Source organism: Alligator sinensis, unplaced genomic scaffold (genome assembly GCF_000455745.1).
Source record: "Alligator sinensis unplaced genomic scaffold, ASM45574v1 scaffold169_2, whole genome shotgun sequence".
Taxonomy (NCBI): domain Eukaryota; kingdom Metazoa; phylum Chordata; order Crocodylia; family Alligatoridae; genus Alligator; species Alligator sinensis.
In genome coordinates this window covers 225,587-241,370 of record NW_005842077.1, presented here as the reverse complement: position 1 = coordinate 241,370, position 15,784 = coordinate 225,587, and the positions used below count along the sequence as shown (strand labels likewise).

The 15,784-nt window shown below is 39.1% G+C and overlaps 1 protein-coding gene across 9 annotated transcripts in view; it reads right to left on the bottom strand.

The window, feature by feature from the left end:
* NR3C2 (nuclear receptor subfamily 3 group C member 2) overlaps positions 1–15,784 on the bottom strand; it is a 321,566-nt gene that overhangs the window by 80,242 nt on the left and 225,540 nt on the right. For all 9 annotated transcript variants that reach the window (XR_003094089.1, XM_025204306.1, XM_025204304.1 and 6 more), the window contains one exon: positions 9,966–10,082. Coding sequence is in view for 8 of the 9 variants with exons in the window: in XM_025204306.1 (XP_025060091.1) it covers positions 9,966–10,082 (117 nt within the window). In the remaining variant the exon portion in view is untranslated. The remainder of the gene's footprint in view (positions 1–9,965; positions 10,083–15,784) is intronic.

The following is a 15,784-nucleotide window of genomic DNA, read 5'->3' as shown; positions in this document are numbered from 1 at the left end:
TTTTGGGGTCCCCCTTGATACCAATCGGGGTAAACTTCGGGGCGCATCAGCAAAGCCCGGGTGGGCGAGATCTGGGGCCCGGCCAAAAGCGGCACGTGATCTCCTGGTTGAGCGGCGGTGGGTACACTTACCAACATACTCTACAACTCTTACTTTTGGTTATAAAACAACAGTAACTTGAAAAAAAGTCATTGCTAAATTTGAGTTAAAATGAAAGCAATGTTAGTGAAACAGAATGATGGGTCATCATATTTTTTCCTTCTTTCATTACACACAAGTGATACATTGGACTATATTCATTCTAGTGATTTTTGTTCTGTGCTAGATGACACACTTCCTACACCCAATAATTTCCACTGTTCTATGAGTAATTTTCTCCTGAGTTGGTTTCTGTTTTCCCCTCTCAGTTTTCTTTTGTGGTGGTGTTTAAGGCAAAACTTGCTTTTAAATGCTTGCAGCCTTCATCCTGAGCACATGTTCAAACCATGGTCACCAACTATTTTCCTTACTTCGATATTGGGGAAATAAGCATGCCAATGCACTTTCATGATCTTTTGAACATATCAAATGAGGAAACACTTCCAAATGCCTTTTGTCCATCTTTTTCAGATCCCATGTTCCTACTTCATTCAAGCGGCTGCTGATGCCTACTATGTCTCATCCTCATTTTTTTTTCTCATACTGATCTTGCTAGATATCTAAATACTGAACCTAGTAAATATTGTGTATGCCTTCATTATCCTTGTTTTTACTACACACAAATAGGCTCCATCACTTCTAGTAGTGCTTCCCAGGTAAACTGTTTTGTTTCCACATTTGCAATTTTCACATTTCTCTTATCTGCTTCCTTGTATTTCATCATCATAGACATCTTCACATTGACTTTCATTCCAATAGATATTGCCACTTTTACTATATCTTCTCAGGTGAGGTCATTGTCCTGTTTTCCAGCAATACAATATTATCAGCAAATCCAAGTCACATAGCTTCTTTTATTCATTGGAGTCCTGTATTGCTTCAGTTACCTGCATTTTTATTATCTAGTCCATAACTATTCCAAAAACAAAAGGTGAGAGGATATTGTCTGGTCACATTCCTGTCTGAACCTTGAACTATTCTGGATATCTGCCATTAAACTTAGCATAACACTGGCTGTAATTACTTGTGTTGATATAAGCATATTTCCTAGGAAGACTAATGTTGTGATATTTTCTAAATGCATAGTCTATGTATAGAATCCAAGGCCTTTTTCAAATCACTGAAATGACTAGCCTCTGGTGTATCAGGCACTTTTATTTGTCTTAAGGGGAACACTTGATCCAGCAGCTCTGACCATTCCTAAAACCTGATTGTTTTCTTCTAAGAGTTTTGACCCTTTCCAGTTACCTTACAATTACCTTGCTTGGGACTGAGAGTAAAGAGATGCTCCTCCACTTTCAACATGTTCTTCAGTTACTTTTCTTTGGCAATGCTGCTATTACATTACTCCCTTGCGCTTCTCAAGCATGACCTCTGCACTGAACTGGATTCTTTATACTCATCCTTGTATCTCACCACTGTGTCTCCTTCTACCTTCCATCCTAAACATTATCAGGAAATTTGCCAATCCCTTAACATCATTATGGCCTTTTTCTCCTCAGACTCTATGGGACTATGTAAATTCCCACTCAGAACAAATTAATCATCTGCATTAATGGGGCTATCTGGAATTGGTCTTGAGGCAACTACTACAATGGTCTTGCTATATTTCTCTCTTTTCAAATAGTTTCTGTAAATCATAAACTTGACTGACATTTCCTTTGTAACTGTAAACACTCTATGTGCACCGCTCCTTCTACTGGCATCTTTTACTTCCAAGTGTATACAGTCAAGGGGTTGACTAACTGTCAGTATTAAACATAGCCTTACTTTCACCAAACACAAAAACCATGGATTAAAAACACACACTTAGGCGCAATGGAAGGAGAAAAAAACCCCTTTAAAATAAAAGCAGAAGAGTGATTAAAAATAGCTTCACTATCCCCTACAGGGCATGCAGGAGACTAAGGTGATAGTGCCACAGATGGCTTCATTGACAATCCAGCAGATGCAACTGCAAGGGCAAGAGTTCCAGAGCAGCATGGTGGAAAGCAAAAATGAACCTGTATCTGAAGAGGAGGCTGCTCCTGAAAAACAGACAGATGGAGCTGGACACCAGGCACTAAAATGAACAGGCAGAGCTAGACCAACAGAGACTAAAAGATAGAGATGCTGGGACACCAGCTGTGTGACTTGAATGCTTTTAGCTTACAGGAATCTATTTTTCTATGCTGATATCGCAGGTGTAAAAAAAAAATTAGAGAAAAAGAATCTAAAACACAGAAGTTAAGCTTTTCAAAACAAGGTTGAGTCAATGGACAAAACTTCCCATCGGTATATGGTCTGATGTTGTCACAGTACTCAAAAATCTTGAATTCCTCTAATACTTCACTAAATCCCCTTCAAAACAGCTCTGATAGCTAAATATGTCTGCAACCATTGGAATTCCTGCAGAAGATGACCCAGATGGAAACAGAAAGAAAGAGTCAGAAGAATTTGGTGAAGATCATCATCTATTTACACTGAACAAACCAGACAGTAAAGCAGAAACAAAAAGGGCTTTTAACGATGTAAACAAAAGATAGGGAAGAAGCCAATGACTTGCAAAACTTGTCTAAAATTTTCCTACTGTTTCACTCTTGTTTATGGAAAAGGGTAGAAGAAGCAGACCAAAAAATGTATTTTATGCATCACATAAACAGGGGTAGCCTACTTGCAGGCCAAATACCACAAGTGGTATGGGCAACTTTTTCCTACTTCAAGTTAAATCAGAGTCCCCTAGCATCCCAGCATGCTTTTCAGCCAAGGGTTGGGCTGGACTGTTTGCTTCAGAGAGCAGGGCTGGCCCCGTCCCTCTGCTCCCTAGCTGGAGCAATGAGGGCTGGCTAACTTGGGGTCTGGGGCCAGAGAGTGGGGGTGTTAAACTCACCTTCCCCCAAGTACAGCGCTGCCCTGCTGCTAAACTTACTGGAAGTTACTGTTGGCTGTGACTGTGGGCTACAGATCCCAGAAGCACCTGGAAGCAGGAAAAGGAAGTGTTGAGCAACCCTGTGGGGTCCTGCTGCTTTAATGCTGGACTGCAAATCCCAGACGCCTTGGGGGCAGCTGGAAGAGTAAGTGAACACACTTCCCAGGTCTTGTTTATAATTTTCAGTTTATAGTTTTTCAGAGAAAGAACTATTCTTGTTAAAACTTTTTATGAATTCAAATGCTACTACCTCCCCTCCCCCTCCCCCTCCCTCCCAGGCAGGACAGGGCTGGGGCCCGGCCATGCCCACTCTGCTCCAGCAGGGAGGGGGGGAAGCCTTGGAGCGGCTGGCAGGTGTGCTCTAGTGCCCCCCAGCTTCTGACTTGAGCCACTGCAGACATGCGGCTGCATTTCCTTAATCAAAGGTGAATGTGTGTTCATCTGCTTATCAGTTCAAACTCCGCACCTTAGACTAACCTGCAAAGACTGAATCAATTCAGCCTCAGGCTTTTTGACTGTCTATACTAAGCCTGTGTGGCATACACAGCTTCTGTCTGGCATAAAACTGATCAGAAAGGGGCACAAAGCTGATTGGGGAGGGGACAGGCGGCACACTGGTACATGGCAGGGAGCAGAAAACAGAACAGCAGATTGGGAAGGGGAAGGGAATTGGAATAGCTACTTTGTAGCACTCCTGCCAAAAAGGCTGGTCCCCCACTGATCCCCCACTGCCTAAAATATGGCATATTCAGCAAAACAGTGCCTCACAACACCATACTGGACCACTATTAATAACACTCAAAAAGCCTGAGGCAGAATCGATGCAAATTAACCAGTATGCTGTAATTAGAGTAGTTTAAATTGGAAGCTAACAGAACACACATTTGTCCTTCGGTAGGAAGGGCAAATCTTAGACTGGGTTCCGCCATTTTTAAACCAGTCTACGTGTGTCGAATTTGTGTTCTGTTATGGGTATAGACCGATTTCTTGAGCACTTATACCAGTAAAAATGTAATGGCTGTACCTGGTCTCAGGGGAAAGAATGCCGCTGAATAATTACTAACACAATTCAGTGCAGCAGGTTGGATTTGCTTATGAATTTCTCTCCCAAGTACAGAAAGATGTTGTTTTGAGATGATCATGGTCCAAGGCAGTGTGGTTGTTCTTAAGACTGGAAATTATAATATAGACTAGACTGAACATGCCCTGTGTGACAGAGCTGAAGTTAAAAACATAAATCAGTGGTCATTTCTCAGTCATGAGAAATATGAAGTGATAAAATCTCTGACACTATAATTAGTCTATGGAATTATTCTATACAGACTTGTATATAGAATAATTATCCCACATATAATTGTTTTGTGAAGCTTGAACATATTTACTGAGTTATGAAAACCAGAATAACATAAATATAATGTGAAGCACAACTAATGAGCATCTGAACATCGGTAGACATTAGAAATAACAAGTCAGTCTAAAAATTTAAGGGAAAAACATACAAGATCCTTCTGGAACATAAGGTTGTTGCTTTTTTAAAACCTCATAATCTTCTTGCATCCTCTTTTTTTCAAATTAGAATAATTTACAGTTGGAAAATTGATAGAAATCACATTCTAATCAAGTTTTCATTTCATTTTGGAACTGAGACACAGATGATTTATAGCAAATCCATATATAAATCACAAAATGTAAGATGTTCAATAATTCAGGGTAATTAACATTTGGTAACACTTTTAATTATACTTTTTTTCTGAAAATTAAAATTGTACTTTACATATGGACAGAAACCCAGTTGCTTATGCAGTTTCTTAATTCTTTTTATTCTACAAGTGTGCTTAATTAAATTAAAGTGTGTGTTCAAATTAAACCGCTAATAGTTATGAATGCTTTATACAATGAAATACAAAGGTTAAAATGCCAGATTATTCACCTATATGCATAAAATTACTTCCCGAGCCACTACCAGGACTGACTTTAAATATAGCAGAACTTCTATGAAACATTTAAGTACGACTATGTAAATTAAAGGTATATAAATATACATTATGCTAGCTAGACCACTGTCATCTAACAAAGGACACTGGTATTCAGGCTCACTATTGATATAATGATATCCTGAGGAAGAATCTACTAGTTAGCTATAATGGAAATACGTGTAAGAGATGGCCAATTTTTTTGAAGAATTAAAAATAGCTTTTTGATCTTCTCCCTCTCCCCCTTCCCCTTTGCCTCCCCCAAAAAGAAAATATTACTTTTTGACTAAATAGTTGTCACAGGGCATTTTTTAAATTTGGTGATTTTTTTTTCTCAGTTTGTCAATGAAAAGCAGAAATACATATATGAAATTCTGTGCATGAAGTTGCTCATGCATATAAGTATATTAAGGACCAGGCCCTACATGTCCTAGGCATTGTTTAATTAAGATTTGCAATTTCCATAAAGTATAAATCATTTAATTTACAAATAACCAGCCATCATATTTATTTCAGCTTCATTGCCTTATCTGAGTAGAGAAAGAAGAGAAACCTAGGCTTGTGTTACAGAACATTCTGGAAAGAAACTTCACAACACATGAAGTTGGTTTGTCCCATAATTAATTGAAAATTAATTACAGCATTTTGAAAAGAGTATAAACCAACAATGTGAGCATGCCTTCCTAATTAAGCTGCTCACTCTGAATCCCTTCCAATAATACAGTCTAAAATATGGCATTATAAGTTAAAAAACAAACAAACTATGGCTCCTGAAAAAGTTTCAAACCAGTATTTGCTGAAGTGTGTATCTGAGGGAAGAGATGGAAAGGGAGAAGAGAGAAATTTCTTTAAAAGAGGAGGAAGGATTAAGTTAATGTGGTAAATTTAACTTTGTTACCATTATAAATTGCAAAACCTGATAAGAAATTCCAGAGATGGAAATTATGAAAATAGCTTCACTGAAGAAACATTAGTAGTGACTTGATGAATTATTGTCCAAACACTGTGGCTAAGTACAGACAGACAAAAAGCCCTAGGCTGAATCAATATAATGTTCGCAGGTAGTCTAAACTGTGCAGATTGAACTGATAAGCAAGTGAACAAACATTCACTTTTGATTCCAGAAATCCAGCTACATGCCTGCAGTGGCTCAACCGGGGGCTTGAGCATGCTTCCCTGCTTGGCTGCAAGAAACAGCTTGAGCCAAGACTAGCACACCTACCCTGTGAGCAAAAGTTTGCAGGGGAGGTGCAAAGCATCCTGGGATGCTGGGGAATTGAGGGTTAATTTGAATCTGGAGGGGATCTGAGACAGAAGTATAAGATGATTTAACCTAAATCAGTTAAGTCTGATACTACATCCATTCAGGTTTATCTTAAAATGGTTTTGGCCATTTTAAAAGTGATTTATGTACAATGAACTTTGGGCTAGGACAGAGGCTACACAAACTGGTATAAGTGATCAGAAACTGGTTCAAACCTGTAACACAGCAAGTCCCAATCTCCATGTGGCTGGCAGTTGTCCCACCAAGCCAGGATAGCATTCCCCACTCCCTGTGGCTCCCTGATGTCTAGGTTAATGTCTACACGTGCGCTGCAATGCATTATTTTAATAAACTTATTTCTAGGATCTGTATCTGCAGGTAGTAGAAAATGGTGCAAGAGACTAACTTACTACGTAGTAATTGCTGCACTCATGTAGATGGTGATGCTTTGCTGCACAATAGATTAATCTAATGCACAGTAAAGTATCTTTTGTAGACATACCCACTAAGTAGTACCTGCCCTAAGTTTTCTTTCTTTCATTCCTTTTTTCATTCAGAATTTCTTTCCAGAAAAAAAAGTTTTCCTTTACAGAGATGCCTTTACAATAGTAGTAAGATTATGATACATCACCAAATGTTGGTTCCATGCTTTATAAAATGTTCTATTGTGATAACTGAAGGCCAAATTTGATCAATAGATTAGGATGGGTATAAAGAAGAGAGAAATTCTTTACAAAACCTAGGGAAACGGTCTTTATTCTGCAAGGTAGAATCCAGACTTTGCTATTCAGTGTTTTATGATGTTTCTCTATAGAATATAAGGATTTAAATTTTGTTTTCTTGCTTCTAAATATAATATTCTGTAGGAAGACAAGAAAGTAGAATCATAAGAAAAATATATAGTCATTAATGATCTCCATGACCTGTACACACTGAAGCCCTGACCAAAGGACATGACATACTTGGTAGAGAATACATTTCTTATGAGCCAACTTGTCTTCTTCCATACTTGCTATTCTTCCTGCACATCAGAATGGTTTGTTCCTGCACTCGCACTAAGGTTTCTTTAAATTACAGCCAACTCTCCTAGACTCCTGTCCCTCTCAGATCCTGCCAAACAGTTCCTGGACTGAGTCAAAGTCTGCTTTTCTGAAGTCCAGGGTCCTTACTCTGCTGCTCTCCACCCTTCCTTTCCTCAGGATCCTGAACTCAATCATCTTATGGTCACTGCTGCCCAAGTTGCCATCCACTGCTACATTCCCCACCAATTCTTCTTTACCAGTGAACAGCAATTCAAGAACAAGGTCCCTAGTTGGTTGCTCCAGCACTTGCACCAGGAAGTTGTCCCCAACACTCATGTCCCTTCAAAAATCCATGGTGCATCCACAACTTGAATACTGTGCCTCATTTTGGTCCCTACACTTCAAAAAGGATATAAAAGAACTAGAGGAGGTACAAAGAAGAACAACAAGGATGATTAGTGATATGGAGAAACCTTCATACAAGGTTCATACCAAAGAGGCTGCACCAGGTTCAGGCAGAAAAAGAACATGATAAAAGTTTACAAAATACTAAATGGTGAAGAGAAAATAAATAGGGATTCATTATTTATTATCTCTCACAATACAAGAACCAGGAGTCATAAAATAAAACAAGTAGGTAGTAAGTTTAAAACTAACAAAAGGAAGTTCTTTTTCACACAGCATGTAATTAAAGCGAAGAACTCATTGTCACAAGATGTTGTAGAAGCTGGCAGTTTAGCCAGATTCAAAGCAATTGGATAAATTCTTAGAGAAAAAGTACGTCAATAATTATTGGGAAGAGGAGTTAGAGGTACAGCCTCTGAATTCAAATTTCCTAAACCTTAAATGCTGGAGGCTGCAAGTGGGAGCAGAACAGTGGGAAAAATGTGGTTATACCCTGTTCAATGTCCTTTTCAGCATCTACTCTTTGCTCTGGCCTGTTTGATATGCTGTAGAAAGGTCACAAGACTAGGCTCACCATGGAGAACTATAAGCCTCCGTGAAAAAGGGAGACTACTGAGGACACATCAACTGATTACATGGGACAACAAAAAAGAAAGCATGAATGGGAGTGAGGTCATAGGTTAATAACTAGGGCATCAGGGGGAGACACCAAACGGAGCGTACCAGCCAGCCCTTACTACCCCTCGAAGGAGTTGAGGGAGCCTATGGATGCCGACCAATGAACTCTATCCAGATACATGAGTGGAGAAGTGTCAGGAAAGCAGCCCCACACTTGCCTGGGCTCCTCCTGGCCAGAGCCTCCTTCCTAGTCTTGTAGATAGACAGCTTGGCTACAGCCTGGAGGAGGTCGACCAGGAAGTCCCGGGACGTGGTGGGGCCATGGACAGGAAATCCGTAAAAGAAAAGGTGAAGGAACAACTGCAGCCAGAACCTCAGCAAGAGGTTCTGGAGGAGGCGGAAGAGGGGCTGCAACCTGGTGCACTTAAGGTAGGCATATGCCAGTGTCTGCCTCTGTGGGCAAAAGGGGAAGGTGTTGGGGTGTCTATAAAGCAGGCCAAGTACATGCCTGTGAGACGGCTCCATGAAGGAGTCACCAGCATACTGGGCAAGATAGATTTATGGCCTATGCCAGTTGCCCTCCCTCAAAAGGGCAGCTTCCCAGTTGTCCTCACTCAAAAGACAAGCAGCTATTTAAGGAAGAAGCCAATTGGTAGACAGTAAAGGTTGTGAATACTTGAACAGGAACGGCAATTATAAAGTACCTTAAATACACATATAAGAAGTTTGTATTTTACTGACTGGGATATAGGCTGTGGAGGAAGAGTATGACAATAAGACTAGAGTGTAGAGAGAATAGAAGGTTCAGTAAGCAAAATGGCAGCAAATGGTTACTGATAGAAGGGTTAATGACATCTAAGGGAAAATAAGTTTGGCTTTGTGCATGTCAAATACTACAAGCAATTCTTCCTCTGCTCACAGACAAAGTTCCCCATGGAAGTAACGAATGCAGTTGTTGGAAGGATGATGTGTAATAATGAAGTAAGATATGGAGGGCCACATGGTCCAAAAGATGTCTACTAAATCTACACTAGATAAGTCTGTGCCATACAAAATTCTGGAAACCCCACTGTAACAATGAAAAGAATTAAAACAAACAGTGATACAGTACGGTTTTCAAAATACTTTTGATCATCATAAAAAAAAAGATTCCATCTCATTCTGTTATTTGAATATGAATTATGCAGCATTATCATAAATATAACTGCATATTTAAACTACTACATTGTTAAATCTTTATGGACTTAGAGGTTATTATGAAAGCTGAGAGCTAACACTGCATAAACCTGCCTTTCATTATGGTGTAAAATGTTTTTAAATGTTCTCAGAAACACTCTCCAGCACCATCACCAAAAAAGCATACAGTTCTTAAAGCTTCAACACTCTTAGCTATATGAAATTTCAGTAAAATTACTGTCATCATCAAACACCCACTTTTCTTATACTAAGCCATAAAATACATATCTCCCAAAATCTCATTTAGAATGACAATAAGGTTTATTAGCTATTGTGCATTTTTCTAGTGTTATTCCACCTTAAACTTCTGAGATTATGCAGCTGTTATGAATGTAAGATGTATGTCAAAAATATTTTTGCCTAATAACATTTAAATGCAGAGCTATTAATGTTACACTTACCTCCTAAATTCATCCCAGCCTGTAGACATTTCTGTAATCGGCAAGCTGGGCAGTTCTTCCTTCGAATCTTATCAATTATACAGTCATTCCGTCCTGCACACAGGTAATTGTGCTGCCCTGAATGAACCAAAACAAAGAAGAATGTTATTCAGATCCTGTATGTTTACATGTTTTTCATTCTTTCTATTTTCCACTCTTTCTGATCTACTTCTATTTCGCTAATATTCTATTCTTTACTGTTAATCCAGAGAATCTCTCTTTCTGTTCTTTAGCTTCCCAATTTTTATCCACCCTTGGCCTATCATAGCACCTAGCTTTGTGCTTCCAAAACAAATACAAATGAACCTATTAGACATCTTGTTACAGGAATCAACATTTGTTCCTTCACTTTTACTAGACAGAAAGTACTGGTACAGCTTAGAAATAAATGTTTTCCATCCTTGTGAACAGGATTATGCTGTTTATTTACGTATGGTTTTCAGACATACTGAAACTGAGCTTTTTTGAACACTTTATACTTGTAGAATCATTAGAAGTTACATAAAGCACCGTTAAGTACAAAGCTGCGTATAAAAAAAAATCAGACAATTCCCTGTGCTAATATGTCTAGGGTCTCAGAAACAGACAGTGGAAGTCAGGTACAATAATTCATCACAACAGAGTCCAGTTTGCCAAGCAGTTTGGAGCATGCTTGTTTTAATCAGTAACCAGAAATGTGATTGATAATGTCTTAATTCTCTGCAGAAGAAGTGTCTGATTCACTACAGTTCTGAATCAAACTTAAAGGGAAGTGAGCTGTTTGGTGTGCAATGAGTAAAACACTGGAACAGGTTACCCAGAGGTGTTGTGGAATCTCCATCCTTGGAGGTTTTTAAAATCTGGCTAGATAAAACCTTGGCTGGGATGATCTAGTTGGGGATGATCCTGCATTGAGCAGGGCGTTGGATGAGATGACCTCTGGAGGTCCATTCCAACCCTAATTTCTATGATTCTAAACCACGGAAGGGAAAGGGACAGCATGCAAAAATATATGAGGTCAAGAATGGGGAAACTATATTAAGGATATTTAGTTTTGCATAATTGAAGGAATGTAGAAAGTGGGGAAAATGTAAGCAGAATTGTAGGCATAAGTCATGTAGGGTTTTTAAAACAGGAATAAGACACCTGAATTTGAAAGGGAAAGAAAGTGGAAGGCAGGGAAGAAATAGCATAGTATGGTCAGAGTGATCAAGGAGGAAGATTACATTAGCTTCAGTGTTCAATTCAGACTAACCTGAAAGGGGCATGATGGGACACTGGGAGACCAGAAAAAAATATTTTTGTGTACCAAATCAACTGACATAAAACAGGTTATGTTTTATGAAGACTAATTAAATAATGACTCAGAAAGAAATATCATGTCTAATGCTTATTAACATATTTTCTGTATACAAATTTAAGTACATATTGTAAAGCAATAGAATGAAATATTGGAGGATTAAAATATGAAAAAAGGGACAAGAGAGAGTGATAAATGTAACACTCCATGCTATAAAGGTGCCATTAAAAATATTGATACCTGAATGTTGATACTATTGTAAAAAATGTTATTTTTGGCTAGAAATGTGGGCATAATTGTTCAAAACTCATACAAGGTCCTTGGTACATCATACAGCACTGCAATACCATTTTTAGACTTTTACAGGTGGGTGCAGGCTATTATTATGACAAGTCAGCTCAAATGCTGCAAAATGAACCCCACTGCAGAATTCCCTTGAAGGTAGTTTGTTCTATGAAATCGTACACCTGTTAAGTCAACATTTTTCATTACTGCTTTCAAAAACTAATGAGCTTAGTAAAAGTAGGTTAACATTTATGTACTTCAGGATAATTACACTGGACACTTTTTTTATATATTGCGAAAATGTTTGATTCAGTCCCTGTCATACCGTGCTTTTATAAGAAATATTCCTACTATGAACTTAAACCCTTCTACAACTCAGACTTAGGATACTTTGAGTAGACTACAATAACTGAATGTTGTTGTTGAATGTTTACTGAGAGTCCAACTCAGTAAAGATTTATCAGTTCTGAAATAGCATATCCTTGAATATTTAAACTAATAGATGATGCAAAAGGTGCAAGCAGTTTTTCTCATAAATAACATATTCATTTTTCTGCTGACAATTTCTTTAGCATACAAGATTCCGCATTTCTATAAGGCAATTTTTTTGGAAAATCTAAAAATATTTTAACATGTTAATAATCTTTTTAGTTTTTTACTGCATTAATGGGAACTACACAAAACCAAAAAAACAGCACTTCTTATATGAAATTCCTATGCATAAATCAACTACATAATAGAACAATTATCATCCAGAAAATAGCCTTCTGGACCCTTGAATTGCAAATATATATTCAGTAAAAAGTATGTTTTCTTTTCTATAATTATGGGAACCGGGTTTGGATTTATTTGTAACTACATCTCCATCCCTTTACCCAACTTCTGTTTCGGCCTGGCTTTTAAGGCATCAGACACTGAAGGATACAGGCAGATACAGAATGAGGTTTTCCAATGCATATAAATTCCTAATGAAATCAGAGAGGGAAAATGGCATTCACCAGGCACAAGCCTGCATCCTCAGGTGCTAAAATGCCCTTTAAAATGAGCTGTTTCTTCCTTCTTTTTTCTTTCTCTGCTTCTCACAATGATCTTTTCATTCCCCATCTTGATTCTCCCCTTCCCCACAGTCTTTCCCTCTTCTAACATAATAAAAAGATACCACTAACTCTTTCTCTGAAGTTTGGGGAAGCCTTAGGTGAGTCATAACATTCAAGAAGAACTTTTTTACAGTATTCTGTTGCAAGTTTTCTTTTCTTTTTTCTTTTTGCCACTGATGGAAAGATGGAAGAAGGGAGATGGAAAAGGAAACAGGAAGAAGACTATACAGAGCTTGCCACTATTTCAGCCATTATCAGCAGGCTTGGTTTCGTAAGGATCCTAGCAGAGAAAAGACTAAAGGAGGGACTTGAAAAAAGACAAGATAGTGGTTACTTAAACTGTATTGGCAGGTTTTTCTCATATACAAGGTTCAAGCTGGAAAAAGACAAGCAGTTGTTTAAGGAATAAGCCAATTGGTAGACAGTAAAAGCTGTGAATACTTGAACAGGAAGGTCACAAAAGGTTACAAGATCAGCTAAGTTGGGTTGGAATAAATTATAAAGCACCCTAAATATGAAGATAAGAAGGGGAAAGAAGGAGCCAGTGAAAGGACTCAAAGGAACTAATATGATCAGAGTGATAAAACAAATAATGATTTTAAGAACAGATAGTGATTTTAAGAAGGGCAGCCCCTTCTTGCGAGAGATATTCAAAAGCTTTGTTTTAGCTACATTTAAAAAAAAAATACACCAAGGTACACCACCAAGCACTTTATGTTAAGCTACTACTTCCGCAATTCCTAAACCAAGCAATGATCCTATGAATTGTTCCAATTAAAATTATAACCAAAACTTCACCACAGAGACTGAAACACATCCTCCTTAAATTAATCTGCATATATCAAGGACGATTTTTTTTAAAAAGCATGGTTCAGATAATGTACATTAGATTATTGATATAGTAGCAGCAAGATACAATTCCAAAGTGGATACATTTATTATATAAAATCCCACTTTAAGAGTTGTGATCAATAATATGTTATCTGAACCATTTCCCTTGCAAAGGGGCACTGAGCCAAGTTGTATGTATATTATTCCTTCCCCTCCCCTGCCCCTTCTATTTGTTGTAGGGGCCTGCAACCTAAGATTTTGGTGATGAATGCATACCTTCTCTCCTCAAACCCCTTGCTGAGTTAGTAGAAAAAAATCTTATCACTCTAATGCAATGATTCTCAACCAGAGTGTAACAGCAAGATAAAACCAGAGGTTTCAAACAGAAATACATAGTACAGTGGCTCTCAACCTCTTCAGACCCAAGGCACCCCACCCTGGATTCAAGGCACCCCTCAGAAAGTGCCAGCTCTTAGTTTGACATGTTTTCTGATTATAAAAAAAAGAATAAAGCAATTCTTCTATTGCAAAAAACTCAGAAGGACCACTACAGGTCAGAAAGTCTTTAACACTATGGATTCCTGTATGAAATCTTGGTTTTGTTTTGTGTATCGTATTTTCATGCCTAACACATTATGCAGCACCCCATCACACCCTTGAAAGAATTTCAGGGCACCCCAAGGCATCCTGGATGAGAATCACTACCATGGTGTCAAAAACATTCTGACCTGTTTTGATCTTTCTGAATTCTCTGTAATAGACAAACTGTTCTATTATTTTTTCATAGTCAAGAAACAAGTGAAAGCTAAGAACTTGGTATTTTTGGAGGGGTTGTCTGGAGTCTAAAAAGGCTGAGAACTACTGCTCTAATATTATGAACAGAGATGGCAATTTTCTCCACCATTTTACCAGGCATATGAAATTAAAGTCTATTTGTGGAAGTAGGAGACAAGATGGAGGACTGGACCACACAGATGTGGTTTTCACCTGTGTAAAGTGGGTTCAGTTAACCTTTTTAAGAAGGTTATTTTTTTAACGCTTATTGCTCCTCTTTATAGTTTTGGTTTATTACTGTTTGTAACTGTTCTTTTCTATTCTTTCTTGCTGTGGAGAGGCAAGGAGACTTTCCCTTGTAACTCCTGCTTTTTCACATTCCTATATTCTGTCATAGCCTTCTTGGTTTCTTCATCTTTGTCACTGGACTAGTCAAGATTCCCATTTTTTTCAGAAGTTAGAATAATGTTTTATAGAATAATGTTACAGAATTATACAAAGTAGGACTGGAAAGGAACTTTAGAGGTCATCTATTCCAAACCCCTGCCAGAAGCAGGCTCATTTCTATCTAAACTATCCTATACAAATCCATTGTCTAACCTATTTATAAAACTATAGTCAGCCCTGACACAACCACAAGATAGGTTTAAAAAGCCCTAGAAAAAAAGTACATATTGCAAGAGACAGCGTATGACTAGGGACAGACATTCAAAAACTCTGAGCCTGAATCGACTCAATCTTTGCAGGTTAGTCTAACTTGGTTAGGCTGAATCACTTTGTAACTGTCCAGACATCCCAGAAATGCAGGCACATGCCTGCAGTGGCTCAGGCTAGAAGCCGGGGGGCGCTAGAGCAGCCTTCCCTTCCCTCCCAGAGGGCTGAGCTAAGGGTGGGGAGGGGCAAGGCCAGGCCCCAGCAGGATTATAGAGGGGTTCCCCCACCCCTCCTTGATAACAGAGCATTTATCTGCATTTATCACCCTATCAGAAAACAAACAGCCCTTCTCATTAGTTCGAACTCTTCTTAAACAAAGAAGGGAGGGAGGGACATTACCAGCTTAGCTTTGATTAGCTCCAAAAAGCCCTAAGCAGACACTGTTGTCTACCACAGCATGGACCACAGCCAGCATGTGGTTTGCTAGCTAATGCTAAGGTGTCTGTGTAAGGGAGGGGGGGTGGAGGATTCCTGCTTAGCTGGGAGTGGTGAGGCGTTGGGGAGAGCAGGAGGAAACCAGGCAGATGCTGTTGTGCCTACAAGTCTCTGCCGGAGTTGCAGCCAGGGAGCAGAGGGGATGGGCCAGCCCTGCTGTGGAGCAGAGAGCCTCGCTGTGATGGTGGCATGCCACCATCACGGGCACAGACGGAGGGCAGGAAGTATTGAGACGCAGCGACAGCCCCTAGACAGAACCCTGGGCCAGGTTACTTACCCCCAGGAGGGATGGCAGCGTTGGAGGTGGGACCGCGGCAGCAGCTGCAGCCGCCATTACAGCCGCGCAAGTTGGGATTACGCCGGCT